The sequence below is a fragment of the Chiloscyllium plagiosum genome, chromosome 18 (assembly GCF_004010195.1).
Source record: "Chiloscyllium plagiosum isolate BGI_BamShark_2017 chromosome 18, ASM401019v2, whole genome shotgun sequence".
Classification (NCBI taxonomy): Eukaryota; Metazoa; Chordata; class Chondrichthyes; order Orectolobiformes; family Hemiscylliidae; genus Chiloscyllium; species Chiloscyllium plagiosum.
In genome coordinates, this window is record NC_057727.1 from 60371094 (window position 1) to 60391023 (window position 19930).

The 19930-nt window shown below is 49.5% G+C and overlaps 1 protein-coding gene across 1 annotated transcript in view; it reads left to right on the plus strand.

The window, feature by feature from the left end:
* Positions 1-3415: 3415 nt before the first annotated feature.
* Positions 3416-19930, plus strand: part of plxnd1 (plexin D1) — a 114914-nt gene continuing 98399 nt past the window's right edge. Inside the window, exon 1 of the mRNA XM_043708651.1 lies at positions 3416-4951. Within this exon, the coding sequence (XP_043564586.1) occupies positions 3728-4951 (1224 nt within the window). The 5' untranslated portion in view covers positions 3416-3727. The remainder of the gene's footprint in view (positions 4952-19930) is intronic.

A 19930-nucleotide genomic window follows, 5' to 3' on the forward strand; every position in this document is an offset into this window, starting at 1 on the left:
ACACCGACTAGGACCGGAGTTACACCGACTAGGACCGGAGTTACACCGACTAGGACCGGAGTTACACCGACTAGGACCGGAGTTACACCGACTAGGACCGGAGTTACACCGACTAGGACCGGAGTTACACCGACTAGGACCGGAGTTACACCGACTAGGACCGGAGTTACACCGACTAGGACCGGAGTTACACCGACTAGGACCGGAGTTACACCGACTAGGACCGGAGTTACACCGACTAGGACCGGAGTTACACCGACTAGGACCGGAGTTACACCGACTAGGACCGGAGTTACACCGACTAGGACCGGAGTTACACCGACTAGGACCGGAGTTACACCGACTAGGACCGGAGTTACACCGACTAGGACCGGAGTTACACCGACTAGGACCGGAGTTACACCGACTAGGACCGGAGTTACACCGACTAGGACCGGAGTTACACCGACTAGGACCGGAGTTACACCGACTAGGACCGGAGTTACACCGACTAGGACCGGAGTTACACCGACTAGGACCGGAGTTACACCGACTAGGACCGGAGTTACACCGACTAGGACCGGAGTTACACCGACTAGGACCGGAGTTACACCGACTAGGACCGGAGTTACACCGACTAGGACCGGAGTTACACCGACTAGGACCGGAGTTACACCGACTAGGACCGGAGTTACACCGACTAGGACCGGAGTTACACCGACTAGGACCGGAGTTACACCGACTAGGACCGGAGTTACACCGACTAGGACCGGAGTTACACCGACTAGGACCGGAGTTACACCGACTAGGACCGGAGTTACACCGACTAGGACCGGAGTTACACCGACTAGGACCGGAGTTACACCGACTAGGACCGGAGTTACACCGACTAGGACCGGAGTTACACCGACTAGGACCGGAGTTACACCGACTAGGACCGGAGTTACACCGACTAGGACCGGAGTTACACCGACTAGGACCGGAGTTACACCGACTAGGACCGGAGTTACACCGACTAGGACCGGAGTTACACCGACTAGGACCGGAGTTACACCGACTAGGACCGGAGTTACACCGACTAGGACCGGAGTTACACCGACTAGGACCGGAGTTACACCGACTAGGACCGGAGTTACACCGACTAGGACCGGAGTTACACCGACTAGGACCGGAGTTACACCGACTAGGACCGGAGTTACACCGACTAGGACCGGAGTTACACCGACTAGGACCGGAGTTACACCGACTAGGACCGGAGTTACACCGACTAGGACCGGAGTTACACCGACTAGGACCGGAGTTACACCGACTAGGACCGGAGTTACACCGACTAGGACCGGAGTTACACCGACTAGGACCGGAGTTACACCGACTAGGACCGGAGTTACACCGACTAGGACCGGAGTTACACCGACTAGGACCGGAGTTACACCGACTAGGACCGGAGTTACACCGACTAGGACCGGAGTTACACCGACTAGGACCGGAGTTACACCGACTAGGACCGGAGTTACACCGACTAGGACCGGAGTTACACCGACTAGGACCGGAGTTACACCGACTAGGACCGGAGTTACACCGACTAGGACCGGAGTTACACCGACTAGGACCGGAGTTACACCGACTAGGACCGGAGTTACACCGACTAGGACCGGAGTTACACCGACTAGGACCGGAGTTACACCGACTAGGACCGGAGTTACACCGACTAGGACCGGAGTTACACCGACTAGGACCGGAGTTACACCGACTAGGACCGGAGTTACACCGACTAGGACCGGAGTTACACCGACTAGGACCGGAGTTACACCGACTAGGACCGGAGTTACACCGACTAGGACCGGAGTTACACCGACTAGGACCGGAGTTACACCGACTAGGACCGGAGTTACACCGACTAGGACCGGAGTTACACCGACTAGGACCGGAGTTACACCGACTAGGACCGGAGTTACACCGACTAGGACCGGAGTTACACCGACTAGGACCGGAGTTACACCGACTAGGACCGGAGTTACACCGACTAGGACCGGAGTTACACCGACTAGGACCGGAGTTACACCGACTAGGACCGGAGTTACACCGACTAGGACCGGAGTTACACCGACTAGGACCGGAGTTACACCGACTAGGACCGGAGTTACACCGACTAGGACCGGAGTTACACCGACTAGGACCGGAGTTACACCGACTAGGACCGGAGTTACACCGACTAGGACCGGAGTTACACCGACTAGGACCGGAGTTACACCGACTAGGACCGGAGTTACACCGACTAGGACCGGAGTTACACCGACTAGGACCGGAGTTACACCGACTAGGACCGGAGTTACACCGACTAGGACCGGAGTTACACCGACTAGGACCGGAGTTACACCGACTAGGACCGGAGTTACACCGACTAGGACCGGAGTTACACCGACTAGGACCGGAGTTACACCGACTAGGACCGGAGTTACACCGACTAGGACCGGAGTTACACCGACTAGGACCGGAGTTACACCGACTAGGACCGGAGTTACACCGACTAGGACCGGAGTTACACCGACTAGGACCGGAGTTACACCGACTAGGACCGGAGTTACACCGACTAGGACCGGAGTTACACCGACTAGGACCGGAGTTACACCGACTAGGACCGGAGTTACACCGACTAGGACCGGAGTTACACCGACTAGGACCGGAGTTACACCGACTAGGACCGGAGTTACACCGACTAGGACCGGAGTTACACCGACTAGGACCGGAGTTACACCGACTAGGACCGGAGTTACACCGACTAGGACCGGAGTTACACCGACTAGGACCGGAGTTACACCGACTAGGACCGGAGTTACACCGACTAGGACCGGAGTTACACCGACTAGGACCGGAGTTACACCGACTAGGACCGGAGTTACACCGACTAGGACCGGAGTTACACCGACTAGGACCGGAGTTACACCGACTAGGACCGGAGTTACACCGACTAGGACCGGAGTTACACCGACTAGGACCGGAGTTACACCGACTAGGACCGGAGTTACACCGACTAGGACCGGAGTTACACCGACTAGGACCGGAGTTACACCGACTAGGACCGGAGTTACACCGACTAGGACCGGAGTTACACCGACTAGGACCGGAGTTACACCGACTAGGACCGGAGTTACACCGACTAGGACCGGAGTTACACCGACTAGGACCGGAGTTACACCGACTAGGACCGGAGTTACACCGACTAGGACCGGAGTTACACCGACTAGGACCGGAGTTACACCGACTAGGACCGGAGTTACACCGACTAGGACCGGAGTTACACCGACTAGGACCGGAGTTACACCGACTAGGACCGGAGTTACACCGACTAGGACCGGAGTTACACCGACTAGGACCGGAGTTACACCGACTAGGACCGGAGTTACACCGACTAGGACCGGAGTTACACCGATGTAGGGTTGGAGCTAGGGTGACATAAACAGCAGTGGGTGGGGCGGATTACAGGAGGAAGTGAGAGTGTGAGCAGGGGCTGGGGCAGGGTGGAGTGAGGAAAGGCTGTGGGCTGTGTAAGGAGGAACTGGAGAGAGTGAGCGTTGCCTCTGGAGGGGCAAGGAGTGAGGGGGTGTCTGGGTGGATAGGAGCTGAGGAGGAGGTAGGGAGTGAGGGGGTGTCTCTGGGGCAGAGAGTGACGAGTGTCTTGGAAGTAAGTAGGGGCCTTTAGGAGCAGGGAGTAAGAGTGTATCTCAGGGAGTAGGGAGAGAGGTGAAGGATGGGCCTGGTTGGGCTCGCTCTCGGGCTCCTGATTGGCCTCCTAGTTGGGGTCCTTCCTACCGTGCTGGCCATGAAGCTCGAGGATACCTTTCGGAGCTCCACGCCCACCAACAACTTGCTTGTGGTGGGGGGCCTGCAGCGAGGCCGGGGCCTGGAACCCGAGCCTCGGGTGTACGTGGGGGCTGTCAATGCGGTGTACCAGCTGGGGCCGGGCCTGCGGTTGCAGAGCCAGGTGAAGACGGGTCCTGTGAATGACAGTGCCCTGTGCCACGCCTCGCAACTGCCCCAGAATAACTGCGAGCATCCCCGCCGCTTGACGGACAACTACAACAAGCTGCTGGAGGCTGACCGTGCCCAAGGCCTGCTGGTGGTCTGTGGATCCGTCCACCAGGGCTTCTGCCAACTCCGGGCCTTGGTTAACATCAGTCGCTTGGCGGTGCAGTTCCCGCCGGCAGCTGGCACAGACCTGGTCTTCCCCAGCATGCTGTACGTGGCTGCCAACCACCCTCAGGCCTCCACCGTGGGCCTGGTCCTGCGAGGCCCTGGCGGTGGGTCGGAGCCTGGGAGTCGTTTACTGGTGGCTGCCACCTACACGGGCCTGGGCACCCGCTACTTCCCGACCAACAGCAGCCGCGAGGACCTGCGATTCGAGAACACTCCGGAGATCGCCATCCGTGCCCTGGACACAGGCCGCCTCTCGCGGCTCTTCACCTACGACATCAACCCGTCCGAGGACAACGTCTTCAAGATCAAGTTTGAAGCCAAGGCCCGGAACCGGCTCAGTTTCGTCAGGGCCTTTGGCCACGGAGCCTACACCTACCTCGCCCTCAACAATGACGCTAACTCGGGCAGCAAAGGCGGGCGCCCGCGTAGCCTGTTGGCCCGCATTTGCGCCGGCGCCCGGGGCCCGAGAGGGACCGAGAGCCGCAAACTGACTGAGTCGTACATCCAGCTGGGCCTGCAGTGCAGCTCAGACCTCTGGCTCTACAGCCGCCTGCTGTCGGTGTGGGCCGGGCCTGCTCAGAGCCTGTATGGCCTGTTCGAGAGACCCGAGTCCAGGAGCGGGGACACAGCCCTCTGCCTGTTCAGCTTCCCGGACATCGAACGGCGCATCCGCGAGGCCCGCAGGAAGTGCTTCGAGGAGGACCACAGTCAAGAGGTGATGGTGCTGGACAGCGTGATCCAGGGGAGCGGCCCGGCCTGTGTTCGCCGGAACATCACGGTGAGAGGGGCATGGCGGGGAAGGGTAGGGGGCTTACACAGGCAGAGTGATGGCAGCGGGACTGAGGGAAAGGAGGCTGAGGAAAAGGTGAAGGAATAAGGTGAGGAGAGAGGACTAGACCTAGAGTTGGGCTTTGACGTGAGAGAATAGACCCGCAGTCATGAAGGGAGAGGGGCAACAGGGAAGCTGTGGGGAAGTGGGGCTCAGAGAAGAGGAAGGGTAGGGGAGAGGAGTGGATGTTTTGGCTGGGATGAGCGTGGGGGTGAATGTGAGTGCTGCACTCACTGTGATAGTGTCCAGGCAAATACTACTTCCCATTAGAAAGTGCAAACACGTGAAGTCAGGCAAGAATAGACTGCAACTTTGTAGAACTTTGCGGGTATGAGTAATGCAGAAACATGACTCACAGGCACGCACTCATTATAAAAACTTCAAATAGTGCAGGATACAGACACAAGGAGAGAGATCTTGGGGGAGACCGTGTAATTAGTTTGGGACTGATACAGGGCTATGAGGAGGGCATGGGCAGCAGGATTAATTTGGGATTGATACAGGGCTACGGGGAGAGTGCAGGACAATGGGATGAGTTTGGAATGGATATAGGACTGCAGGGAGAGCACAGGGCAGTGATATTAGTTTGAGGATTGATTCTTGAGGTTGTTTAGGGAGCACTTGCTGATAGTGCTGGATAGGTTTGTCTCACTGAGTCAAGGAAGGGATGGTAGGGTGAAGGAGCCTTGGGTGACAAGGGATGTGGAACATTTAGTCAGGAGGAAGAAGGAAACATACTTAAGGTTGAGGAGGCAAGGATCAGACAGGGCTCTAGAGGGTTACAAGGTAGCCAGGAAGGAACTGAGGAATGGACTTAGGAGAGCTAGAAGGGGACATGAGAAAGCTTTAGTGGGTAGGATTAAGGAAAGCCCTAAGGCATTCTAGAGTTATGTGAGGACCAAGAGGATGGCCAGAGTGAGGGTAGGGCTGATCAGGGATAGTGGAGGGAACCTGTGCCTGAAGTCGGAGGGGGTAGGGGAGGCCCTTAATGAATACTTTGCTTCAGTATTCACTAGTGAGAGGGACCTTGTTGTTTGTGAGGACAGTGTGAAACAGGCTAAGATGCTCGAACAGGTTGATGTTAAGAAGGAGGATGTGCTGAAAATTTTGAAAACATAAGGATAGATAGGTCCCTTGGGACAGACAGGATATACCCAAGGTTAGTACAGGAAGCAAGGGAAGAGATTGCTGCACCTTTGGCGATGATCTTTGCGTCCTCACTGTCCACTGGAATAGTACCAGATGATTGGAGGGTGGCGAATGTTATTCCCTTGTTCAAGAAAGAGAATAGGGATAACCCTGGGAATTGAGAGTATGGAAAAGCACGGCAGGTCGGGCAGCATCCGAGGAGCAGAAGAGTAGACGTTTCGAGCCAGCGCCCTTCACGAGTAGCCACTACTGATGAAGGGCTCTTGCCCGAAACGTCGATTCTCCTGCTCCTCGGATGCTGCCTGACCTGCTGTGCTTTTCCAGCATCACTCTCCCGACTCTGATCTCCAGCATCTGCAGTCCTCATTTCCTTCTAGTGCTGGGAATTACAGACCGGTCAGTCTTATATCAGTGGTGGGCAAATTATTGGAGAAGATTCTGTGAGACAGGATTTATGATTAGTTGGAAAACCATAGTTTGATTAGAGATAGTCAGCACGGCCTTTGTGATGGGCAGGTCATGCCTCAAAAGCCTTCTTGAATTCTTTGAGGATGTGACAAAACACAATGATGAAGGTAGAGCAGTGACTGTAGTGCACGTGAATTTGAGCAAGGTGTTTGATAAGGTTCCCCACAGTCGGCTGATTCAGAAAGTAAGGAGGATACAGGGTAATTGGCAATCTGGATACAGAATTAGCTGCCCCATAGAAGACAGAGGGTGGTAGCAGATAGAGAGTATTCAGCCTGGAGCTTGGTGACCAGTGGTGTTCTGCAGGGATCTGCTCTGGGACAGATCTTTGTGATTTTTATAAATGACTTGGATGAGGAAATGGAAGGGTGAGTTAGTTAGTTTGCTGATGACACAAAGGTTGGTGGGATGGTGTATAGTGTGGAGGGCTGTTGGAGGTTGCAACGGGACATTGATGTAGAGCTGGGCTGAGAAGTGGCAGATAGAGTTCAACCTGGAAAAGTGGGAAGTGATTCATTTTGTAAGGTCAAATTTGAATGCATAATACAGGGTTAAAGGCAGGATTGTTGGCAGTGTGGAGGAACAGAGGGATCTTGGGGTCCATGTTCATAGATGTCTCAAAGTTGATAGGGTTGTTAAGGCATATGGTGTGTTGGCTTTCATTAACAGGGGAATTGTGTTGAAGAGCTGTGGGGTTATGCTGCAACTCTATAAAGCCCTGGTTAGACCACACTTGAAACAAGTTTTCAGTTCTGGTCGCCTCATTATAGAAAGGATGTGGAAGCTTTAGAGATGGCGCAAAGGAGATTTACCAAGATGCTGCTTGAACTGGAGGGCATGGCTTATGAAGAAAGGTTAAAGGCATTGGGGCTTTTCTCATTGGAGTGAAGAAGGCTGAGAGGTGACTTGATAGGGATGTACAAAGGTGATGAGAGGCATAGATAGAGTGGATAGTCAGAGAAATGGCTATCACGTGGGGGCATAACATTAAGGTGATTGGAATAAGGTTTAGGCGAGATGTCAGAGATAGGTTCTTTACACAGAGAGTGGTGGGTGTGTGGAATGCACTGCCAGCTGCGGTGGTAGACTCAGATATGTTCGGGACATTAAAGCGACTCTTGGATAGGCACATGGATGATAGTAAATTGAAGGGTATGTCGGTTAGTTTGACTTTAGAGTAGGATAAAAGGTCGGCACAACATTCAGGGCCGCTGGGCCTGTACTGTGCTGTAATGTTCTATTCTATGATACAGGGCTACGGGAAGAGTGGAGGGCAATGGGATTAATTTGGGGATTAATACAGGACGATGGGAAGCGAGTGAGGCAATGGGTAGTGACTAAGATTAATACAGGACTGTGTTGTTCACTCCATTTTTCTTGAGTCAAGGGAAATCTGCGTAAGGAGAAGTGTTGTAACTCCAGGACACACAGGCCGATAAAGAAACCAGAGGCAACATGAGAATAAAGTATGTTTTCCCAGAGATTGGTTAGGATGTGGAATCTAATCAATGATGGGGGTGGGACAAACAATACAAATTTGGCAGCAATATCTCACAGCCAATTGGATAAATTGTTCAAGTAGAAATAAAATTATTGAATTATTTGGAAAGAGCAGCAATAGAGAACTAACAGGAGGGCTGTATGGACAAGTCAACAAAGTCTCATTGGCAAATGATGCCTTTCAATGCTGTCTTTTTCCCATGCTTCCTGTTCTGGGAGTGTTTGATGGGGACAATGTAAAGGGAGCTTTACTCTATCTAACCCTGTCCCGGGAGTGTTTGATGGGGACCATGTAAAGGGAGCTTTACTCTATCTAACCCTGTCCCAGGAGTGTTTGATAGGGACAATGTAAAGGGAGCTTTACTCTATCTAACCCTGTCCTGTGAGTGTTTGATGGGGACAATGTAAAGGGAGCTTTACTCTATCTAACCCTGTCCTGGGAGTGTTTGATGGGGACCATGTAAAGGGAGCTTTACTCTATCTAACCCTGTCCCGGGAGTGTTTGATGGGGACGATGTAAAGGGAGCTTTACTCTATCTAACCCTGTCCCAGGAGTGTTTGATGGGGACAATGTAAAGGGAGCTTTACTCTATCTAACCCTGTCCCGGGAGTGTTTGATGGGGACGATGTAAAGGGAGCTTTACTCTATCTAACCCTGTCCCGGGAGTGTTTGATGGGGACGATGTAAAGGGAGCTTTACTCTATCTAACCCTGTCCCGGGAGTGTTTCATGGGGACGATGTAAAGGGAGCTTTACTCTATCTAACCCTGTCCCGGGAGTGTTTGATGGGGACAATGTAAAGGGAGCTTTACTCTATCTAACCCTGTCCCGGGAGTGTTTGATGGGGACAATGTAAAGGGAGCTTTATTCTATCTAACCCTGTCCCGGGAGTGTTTGATGGGGACAATGTAAAGGGAGCTTTACTCTATCTAACCCTGTCCCGGGAGTGTTTGATGGGGACAATGTAAAGGGAGCTTTATTCTATCTAACCCTGTCCCGGGAGTGTTTGATGGGGACAATGTAAAGGGAGCTTTACTCTATCTAACCCTGTCCCGGGAGTTTTTGATGGGGACAATGTAAAGGGAGCTTTACTCTATCTAACCCTGTCCTGTGAGTGTTTGATGGGGACAATGTAAAGGGAGCTTTACTCTATCTAACCCTGTCCCGGGAGTGTTTGATGGGGACAATGTAAAGGGAGCTTTACTCTATCTAACCCTGTCCCGGGAGTGTTTGATGGGGACAATGTAAAGGGAGCTTTACTCTATCTAACCCTGTTCCGGGAGTGTTTGATGGGGACAATGTAAAGGGAGCTTTACTCTATCTAACCCTGTCCCGGGAGTGTGTAAAGGGAGCTTTACTCTATCTAACCCTGTCCCGGGAGTGTTTGATGGGGATGGTGCGGAGAGAGATTTAATTCCAATTTACTCTTAGTTTTAAAGCATATTAAAAGTGCACAGGAAGCTTCATTTTCCATTTAAAAGGGTCGAGGCAGCTTTTATCAGTATCTAAACCCATGCTGTGCCTGCCCTGAGAGTTTTTGATGGGACGAAATAATAGTTGTAAGAGTAGGGGATTTTATCTTTCTAAACATAGACTGGGACTACCCTAGTGTTAAGTGCCTGCATGGGGGGCAATTAGTTCAGTGTGTTCAGGAAAACTTTCTCAATATATAGATTGCCCTAACCAGAGAAGGAGCACAACTTGACCTCCTCTTGAGAAAGAAGGCTGGGCAAGTGACTGAGGTGTTAGTGGGGGAGCACTTTGGGACCAGTGACCAAGGGCTTATGCCCGAAACATCGATTCTCCTGCTCCTCGGATGCTGCCTGACCTGCTGTGCTTTTTCAGCGCCACACTTTTTGACTCAAGCATACGTTAAGTGAAAGTAGCTGGGATCAAGTGAATCCCTTGAGGATTATAGAGGGTCTGGGAGAACATTTAACAGGGAAATCAGGAGTGCAAAAGGGGGCTATGAGATAGCTTTTGCACATAAAGTAAATGTGATTCTGCAAATATATTAAGGGCAAAATAGTAACTAGATAGAGAATAGGATCCATTAAAGAGTAAGGTAACCATATATGTATGGAGCCACAGGAAATGGGTGAGATCCTAAACAAATATTTTTGTCAGTATTTACTGTGCAGAGGGACATGGAAGCTGGGGAACTTGGGGAAGTAAGTGGTGATGGCTTGAAAAGCATCCACATTACAGGAGAGGAGGTGCTAGAGGTCTTAAAAACCCAAGTGTATCTCAGGACATCATGGGAAGCTAGGGAAGAAATTGTGGGGTCACTAGCACAGATATTTGTACACCTCTCCAGCTACAGGAGAGGTGCACAAAGTATGGAGGGTGTCTAATGCTGTGCCTTTATTTTAAAAAGGCTGCAAGGAAGAGCCAGGGATCGACAGACCAGTGAGCCTGAGGTCAATGGTGGCTAAGTTGTTGGAGATGATTCTGAGGGACAGGATCTACATGCGTTTGGAAAGGCAAGAATCAATTAGGGATAGTCAGCATGGCTTTGTGCGGGTTGGTGACGATACGCCACTGCTCATTCGCCACCAGCGTTTCTCCACTGGGGTCGTTTGACCTCTGGAGACTTCGCCACCGGAAAGATATATACGTAGTGATTGTTTTCCCTCCTGTCTGTTCTTTCATACTTCTCAGTCCCCTTTATTTATAAAACAAAATATTGATTAAAAAAAGAGGTGAAATGAATATAATTTTATTGGTTTATACAAAAAAAGGAGTTACAAACACTTGCAGTGGCGAATCGTCCTCAGCGGCCAATGGGCGGTGGCTAAGCGTCCTCAGCGGCCAATGGGCGGTGGCTAAGCGTCCTCAGTGGCCAATGGGCGGTGGCTAAGCGTCCTCAGCGGCCAATGGGCAGTGGCGAATCATCCTCAGTGGCCAATGGGCGGTGGCGAATCATCCTCAGTGGCCAATGGGCGGTGGCGAATCATCCTCAGCAGCCAATGGGCGGTGGCTAATCGGGGGCAGCGAATGGTCCCATCCCGCTTTGTGCATGGAAAGTTGTGTCTAACAAATTTGATTGAGTTTTTTAAAGAGGTAGCCAAGAAGATAGATGAAGACAGAGTGGTAGATGTTGTCTACATAAACTTCAGCAAGGCCTTCGACAAGGTTCGACATGGTGGACTGGTTAGTAAGGTTAGGTCACATGGGATCCAGGGAGAGCTAGCCAATTGGGTACAAAAATTTGCTTGACTGTAGAAGGCAGAGAGTGGTGGAAGAGCGTTGTTGTTCAGACTGGAGGCCTGGGACCACAGATGTGCCAATAAGATCGGTTCTGTTGTTCGTCATTTGTATAAACAATTTGATTAGGGAATTTTCACATGTCACCAAAGTTGGTGGTTCAGTGGGCAATGAAGAAGCTTATCTAAAAGTAGTCATGATTCGGAGATGCCGGTGTTGGACTGGGGTGTACAAAGTTAAAAATCACACAACACCAGGTTATAGTCCAACAGGTTTAATTGGAAGCACACTAGCTTTCGGAGTGACGCTCCTTCATCAGGAATCACCTGATGAAGGACCGTCACTCCGAAAGCTAGTGTGCTACCAATTAAACCTGTTGGACTATAACCTGGTGTTGTGTGATTTTTAACTATCTAAAAGTACAACAGGATCTTAATCAACTGGGCCAGAGGGCTGAGGAGTGGCAAATGGAGTTTAATTTAGATAAATGTGAGGTGATGCCTTTTGGTCAGACAAACCAGGGCAAGACTTAGACAGTTAATAGTCCCATAGAAACATAGAAACACAGAAAATAGGTACAGGAGTAGGCCATTTGGCCCTTCAAGCGTACACCATCATTCAATACGATCAAGGCTGCTCCTACACTTCCAGTATCCCACTTCTACCTTTTCTCCATACCCCATGATCCCTTCAGCTGCAAGGACCATGTTTAGCTCCCTCTTGAATATACCTAACCCCAACAGCTTTCTGGAGTAGAGAATTCCACCAGTTCACTACTCTCTGAGTGAAGGAATTCCTGGCTTACCCCTTATTCTTAGACTATGACCCCTGGTTCTAAACTTTCTCAACATCAGGAACATACTGTCCACATCCAGCGTGTCCAGTCTCAACAGGATTTTATATGTTTCTATGAGGCACCCCCCTCCTCAATCCTTCTAAATTCCAATGAGTACAAGCCCAGTTGATCCATATGTGAGTCCTACCATCCCAGGAATTGTTCTAGTGAACCTTTGTTGGACTCCCTCAATAGCAAGAACATCCTTTCTCAGGCTAGGAGACCAAAACTGCACACAATACTCAAGGTGTGTCCTCACCAAGGCCCTGTGTAATTGTAGCAAGACATCCCTGCTCCTAGTCTCAAATTCTGGCGCTATGAAGGCCATTAGTTTTCCTCACTGCCTGCTGCACCTGCATGTCAAACTTCAGTGACTGTTCTCCCATAACACCCAGGTTTCATTGCACCTCACCTTTTCCTTGCCACCGGGTGGCACGGTGGCACAGTGGTTAGCACTGCTGCCTCACAGCGCCAGAGACCCAGGTTCAATTCCCGCCTCAGGCGACTCTCTGTGTGGAGTTTGCGCATTCTCCCCGTGTCTGCGTGGGTTTCCTCCGGGTGCTCCGGTTTCCTCCCACAGTCCAAAAATGTGCAGTTTAGGTGAATTGGCCACGCTAAATTGCCTGTTGTGTTAGTAAAGGAGTAAATGTAGGGGAATGGGTGGGTGTGCTTCGGCGGGTCGGTGTTGGGCTGAAGGGCCTGTTTCCACACTGTAAATAATCTAATCTAATCATTCAGATAATAATCTGCCTTCCTGTTTCTGCCACCAAACTGGTTAACCTCATGTTTATCCACATTATATTGTATTTGTCAACTTCGCCAGCCAGTCAAGTCAACCTGCAGCCTCTTAGCATCCTGGGGAGTGTCACTGAACCGAGGGATTTAGGGGTGTAAGTGCATAGTTCCTTGAAAGTGGAATCACAAGTAGACACTGTGATGAAGAAGGTGTTTGGCATGCTTATCTTCACCAGTCAGGGTATTGAGTACAGGACGTAGGATGTCATGTTATGGCTGTCCAGCCCATTGGCAAGGCCACATTTGGAGTACTGGTCACCCTGCTTGAGGAAGGAGGTTATTAAACTGGGGAGGGTGTAAAAAGATTTACAAGGGCATTACCGAAATTATAACATTCGAATTGTAAGGCGAGGATGGATAGGCTGGGATTTTTTCCCCTGGGGTGTAGGAGGCTGAGGGTTGACATTATAGAGGTTTATAAACCCGTGAGGGGCATAGATAGGGTTTATTGCCAAGGTCTTTCTCCAAGGGTAGAGGTGTCCAAAGCTGTAGGGCATAGGTTAGGTTGAGGGGGGAAAGACTTAAAATGGATCTGAGGGGCAACTGTTTCACAAAGCGGTTGGTGTGTATATGGAATGAACTGCCAGAGAAAGTGCTAGAGGTAGGCGAGCAGGAGGCTGGAAGAACACAGCAAGCCAGGCAGCATCAGGAGGTAGAGAAGTCAACGTTTCGGGTGCAACCCTTCTTCAGGATTGAGAAAGGGTTAACACCTGAAACATTGACTTCTCCACCTCCTGCTGTCGCCTGGCTTGCCGTGTTCTTCCAGCCTCCTGCTTGTCTCCTTTGGATTCCAGTATCTAGAGTTTTTTTTGTCTCTAGAGGAAGTGATAAAGGCAGGTACAATTACAACATTTAAAAGGGAATTGGACAGGTATATAGATAAGAAAGGTTTCAAGGGATAGGGACCAAATGCAGGCAAATGGGACTAGTTTAGTTAAGAAAACCTGGTCAGCATGGGTGAGTTGGGACAAAGGACCTGTTTTGTACTGTGACTCTATGACTCTACAAAAGGGTAGAGAGAGTGTTTCTTTTCATTTACTTTTAAAATAAGTGAGTAGAGAGAGCTTACCTGTTTCTAACTGCATTCTGCACCTGTTCTGGGAGTGCTTTTTTGATGGAGGCTGTGTGGAGGGACCTTTATTTTCAGTTTGCTTTCAGTTTAAAAGAGTAGAGGCAGCTTTACTCAATATCCAACCCCATGGAAATGTTTGATAGAGGCAGTTTTACTCTGTATCTAACCCTACGTTGTCCATGTCCTGGGAGTGTCTGATGGAGGACAGTGTAGAAGAGTTTTACTCTGTATCTAACCCTATGCTGTCTCAGTCCTGGAAGTGTTTAGTGGGGGGACAGTGTAAAGGAGTTTTACTCTGTATCTAACCCTATGCTGTCCAAGTCCTGGGAGTGTCTGATGGGGGACAGTGCAGAGGGAGTTTTACTCTGTATCTAACCCTATGCTGTCCATGTCCTGGGAGTGTCTGATGGGGGACAGTGCAGAGGGAGTTTTACTCTGTATCTAACCCTATGCTGTCCATGTCCTGGGAGTGTTTGGTGGGGGGACAGTGTAAAGGAGTTTTACCCTGTTTTTAATCCCGTGCTATCCATGTCCTGGGAGTGTTCGATGGGGGACAGTATAAAGGATGCTTTACTTTTTATCTAACCCCGTGCTGACCCTGTCCTGTGCGTGTTTGATGGGGACCATGTCGAGGGGAGTTTTACGCTGTATCTAACCCCGTGCTGTCCATGTCCTGGGAGTATAATTATTTATGGACTGTAACATAACACTAAGCTCTGTGTTGACTCTTACCAACCCTTCCACTTCCGACTTCTGTTTCCCGTCCATTCCCAACCTTGTCTTCCTCTTGTTAATTGTGGCTGTGCAGAAGATGAAAGCTCAGGATATCACAGTGACAGATCCATCACCCACACTCTGTTCCCTCCCTGTTGTACCACACTTCCTGCTCAGTGCAACCAACACTGCTTTCACCATCAGTCACAAAATCACTGAATGTACAATCACTCATTCTCTTTTCAATGCTTTGGTAAACCTCCAACTCAACTTCTCACACTTCACTGTCTCATCCCCTCAATAAACACTGCTGTTTCTATTCATTCACAGAACATGGGTGCCAGCATTTCTTACCAGTGCCTAGATGCCCCTTGAGACGTTGGCGTGAGTGGCCTTCCTGAACTGTTGCAGTCCTTGTGCTGTAGGAAGTTCGGACGATGCCTTTAGGGAGGGAATTTCAGGATTTTGACTCAGCGACAGGGACAGAGCAGAGATATATTTCCAAGTCAGGATGGTGAGTGGCTTGGAAGGGAACTTGCAAGGGATGGTGTTCCCGTGTATTTATGGCCCTTGTTCTCTAGATGGGAGTAGTCGTGTGTTTGGAAAGTGTTGTTTGAAGATCTTTGGTGAATTTCTGCAGTACATCTTACAGATAATGCACACTGCTGCTACTGAGCTCAGTGGTGGGGAGAATGGATCTGGCGCCAATCTAGCGGGCTGCTTTGTTCAGGATGGTGTCAAGCTTCTTGAGCGTTGTTGGAGCTGCACCCATCCAGGCGAGTGGGGTGTCCTCCATTACACTTCTGACCTGTACTTTGTATGTGGCGAACAAGTTTTGGGGAGTTAGGAAGTGAATTATTCACTGTAGAATTTCCAGCCTCTGACCTGCCCTTGTAGCCACTGTGTTTATGTGGCAAGTGTAGTTGAGCTTCTGGTCAATGGTAACCCCCAGGATGTTGATGGTGTGGGATTCAGCAGGTGCAGCAAAGTTTCACTTTGCACTTCTGACTGAACACTGCTGCGAATGCTTCAGTCTTTTCCTTTGCACTGATGTGTTGGGCTCGTCCAGCATTGAGGACAGGAATGTTTGAGTTCTTTAGTTGTCTACCATTATTCACGCTTGCATGTGGCTGGACTGCAGAGCATAGACTTGTTTGTTGGCTCACTGAGCTCTGTCCATCACTTGCTGCTTATGCTGTTTGTGTGCGAGTAGTCCTGTTTGGTAGCTTCACCAGTTTGACACCTCCTTTTTAGGAATGTCGGGTGCTGTTCCTGATTTGACTTCCTGCACTCTCCATTGAGCCAGAGTTGATGGTAATAGTTGACTGGGGGGGGGGGGGGGATATGCCAGGACACGTGATTGCAGATTGTGCTGGAATACAATTCTGCTGCTGTAGATGGCCTACAGCACCTCACGGATGCCCAGTGTTGAGTTGTCAGATCTATTCAAAGTCTGTCCCATTTAGCACGGTGATGGTGCGACACAGCACAATGGTGGGTATTATCGGTGTGAAGGCAGGACTTTGTCTCCACTCTTGTGGTGGTTACTCTTAGCCAGTGCTGTCATGGACAGATGCATCTGCAGCCGTCAGATTGAATATGTTTTTCCCCCTCTTTGTTGGTTCTCTTGCCACCTGTCCAGCTTGCAGATTTGTCGCTAGGAGCCTCTGTCACCTCAATACTTCTGCTGCTCAGCCTGCTGAGTAATTCCAGAGCTTTCTGTTGTTAATTCCATGTGCTGGAGTACTTTACTTTTGCTAGTTACGTAGAACATAGAACATTCCAGCGCAGTACAGGCCCTTCGGCCCTCGATGTTGCGCTGACCTGTGAAACCAATCTGAAGCCCATCTAACCCACACTATTCCATTTTTAGTTTAGATTCCCTACAGTAGGAAAACAGGCTGTTCAGCCCAACAAGTCCACACCAGCCCCCCCGAAGAGTAACCCACCCATACCCATTCCCCTACCCTACATTTCCCTCTGACTAATGCACCTAACACTATGGGCAATTTAGCATGGCCAATTTACCTTATCAGCACATCTTTGGATTGGATTCATCCATATGCCTATCCAATGACCATTTAAATGCTCTTAAAGTTGGCGAGTCTACTACTGTTACAGGCAGTACTATTCACTGAGTAAAGAAACTACCTCTGACATCTGTCCTATATCTATCACCCCTCAATTTAAAGCTATGTCCCCCTGTGCTAGCCATCACCATACAAGGAAAAAGGCACTCACGGAACATGGACAGCATAGGGTTAGATACAAAGTAAAGCTCACTCTACACTATCCCCCATCAGACACTTCCAGGACAGAGACAGCATAGGGTTAGATACAGAGTAAAACTCCCTCTACACTGCCACTTCCAGGACAGCATGGGGTTGGATATTGAGTAAAGCTGCCTCTACTCTTTTAAACTGGAAGCAAACTGAAAATAAAGGTCCCTCCACACAGCCTCCATCAAAAAAGCACTCCCAGAACAGGTGCAGAATGCAGTTAGAAACAGGTAAACTCTCTCTACTCACTTATTTAAAAAGTAAATGGAAAGAAACACTCTCTCTACTCTTTATAGAGTCATAGAGTCACAGTACAAAACAGGTCCTTTGTCCCAATTCATCCATGCTGACCAGGAACAGTCCCCATTTGACAACCTATCTAACCCTCTGATTATCTTATTTGTCTCAATTAAGTCACCTCTCAACCTTCTTCTCTCTAATGAAAACAGCCTCACGTCCCTAAGCCTTTCCTCATAAGACCTTCCCTCCATACCAGGCAACATCCTAGTAAATCTCCTCTGAACTCTTTCCAAAGCTTCCACATTCTTCCTATAATGTGGTGACCAGAACTGTACACAATACTCCAAGTGTGGCAGCACCAGAGTTTTGTACAGCTGCAGCATGACCTCATGGCTCCAAAACTCAATCCCTCTACTAATAAAAGCGAACACACCGTATGCCTTCTTAACAACCCTATCAACCTGGGTGGCAACTTTCAGGGATCAATGAACATGGACTCCGAGATCTCTCTGTTCATCTGCATTACCAATTACCATTAGCCCAGTACTCTGCATTCCTGTTAGTTCTTCCAAAGTGAATCACCTCACACCTTTCCACATTAAACTCCATTTGCCACCTCTCAGCCTAGCTCTGCAGTTTATCTATGCCCTTCTGTAACCTACAACATACTTCAGCACTATCCATAACCCTACTGACCTAAGTGTCATCTGCAAATTTACTAACCCATCCTTCTACACCCTCATCCAGGTCATTTATAACAATGACAAACAGCAGTGGCCCCAAAACCGATCCTTGTGGTACATCACTAGTAACTAAACTCTAGGATGAACATTTCCCATCAACCACCACCCTTTGCCTTCTTTCAGCTAGCCAATTTCTTAGCCAAGCTGCTAAATCATCCTCAATCTCTGCATTTTGTGCAATAACCTACCATGGGGAACCTTATCAAACACCTTACTGAAATCCATATACACCACATCAATTGCTTTACCCTCATCCATCTGTTTGGTCACTTTCTCAAAGAACTCAATAGGTTTGTGAGGCACAACCTACCCTTCACAAAACCGTGTTGACTATCCTGAATCAACTTATTCCTTGCTAGATGATGATAAATCTTATAACCTTTTCCAACACTTTACCCATAACCAAAGTAAGGCTTATTGGTCTATAATTATCAGGGTTGTCTCTACTCCCCTTCTTGAACAAGGGAACAACATTTGCTATCCTCCAGTCTTCTGGTATTATTCCTATAGACAATGATGACATAAAGATCAAAGCCAAATGCTCTGCAATCTCCTCCCTGGCTTCCCAGAGAATCCTAGGATAAATCCCATCTGGCCCAGGGGACTTATCTATTTTCACACTGTCCAGAATTGCTAACACCTCCTCCTTGTGAACCTCAATCCCATTTAGTTTAGTAGCCTGTATCTCAGTATTCTCCTCTACAACATTGTCTTTTCCAGTGTGAATACTGATGAAAAATATTCATTTAGTGCTTCCCCTATCTCCTCAGACTCCACGCACAACTTCCCACTACTGTCCTTGATTGGCCCATTCGTACTCTAGTCTTTCTTTTATTCCTGATAAATCTATAAAAAGCCTTATGGTTTTCCTTGATCCTATCTGCCAGCAACTTCTCATGTCCCCTCCTGGTTCTTCTTAGCTCTCTCTTTAGGTCTTTCCTGGCTAACCGTAACTCCAAAGTACCCTGAGCCATCACGTCTCATTCTAACATAAGTCCCCTACTTCCTCTTGTCAACAGATTCAACTTCCTTAGTAAACCACGGCTCCCTCACTTGACCACTTCCTCCCTGCCTGACAGGGACATATTTTATCAAGGACACGCAGTAGCTGTTCCTTCAATAACCTCCACATTCCAATTGTGCCCATCCCCTGCAGTTTCCTTTCCCATCCTATGCATCCTAAATCTTGCCTAATCGCATCATAATTGCCTTTCCCCCCCTACCTTGCCTGCGGTGTATACCTACCCATTTCCTACGCTAAAGTAAACACAACTGAATTGTGGTCACTATCACCAAAGTGCTCACCTACCTCCAAATCTAACACCTGGCCGGGTTCAATACCCAGTACCAAATCTAATGTGGCCTCGCCCCTTGTTGGCCTGGCTACATACTGTGTCAGGAACCCTCCTGCACACATTGGACACAAACGGACCCATCTAATGTACTTGAACTATAGTATTTCCCGTCAATATTTGGGAAGATAAAGTCCCCGTAACAACTACCCTGTCACTCTCGCTCCTATCCAGAATCACATTTGCTATCCTTTCCTCTACAGCTCAGGAACTATTCGGTGACCTCTCCCTTCCTGTTTCTAACCTCAGCCCATACTACCTCAGTAGACGAGTCCTCAAAGATCTTGACTTTTGGGCTGATGGGGGAAGTTGATCGTCCTCTTGTGATCCAAGCCTGATTTAGCAGGAATCAATCTGGGAGTTTTAGATTGAACGTTTGGCCCTGTAGGCTTCAACCACAAATCACTCCCCCATAAACTCCCCCACCGTCACACTCACTCCCCGCACACTCCCCCACCGTCACACTCACTCCCCGCACACTCCCCCATCGTCACACTCACTCCCCGCACACTCCCCCACCGTCACACTCACTCCCCACACACTCCCCCACCGTCACACTCCCCCACCGTCACAC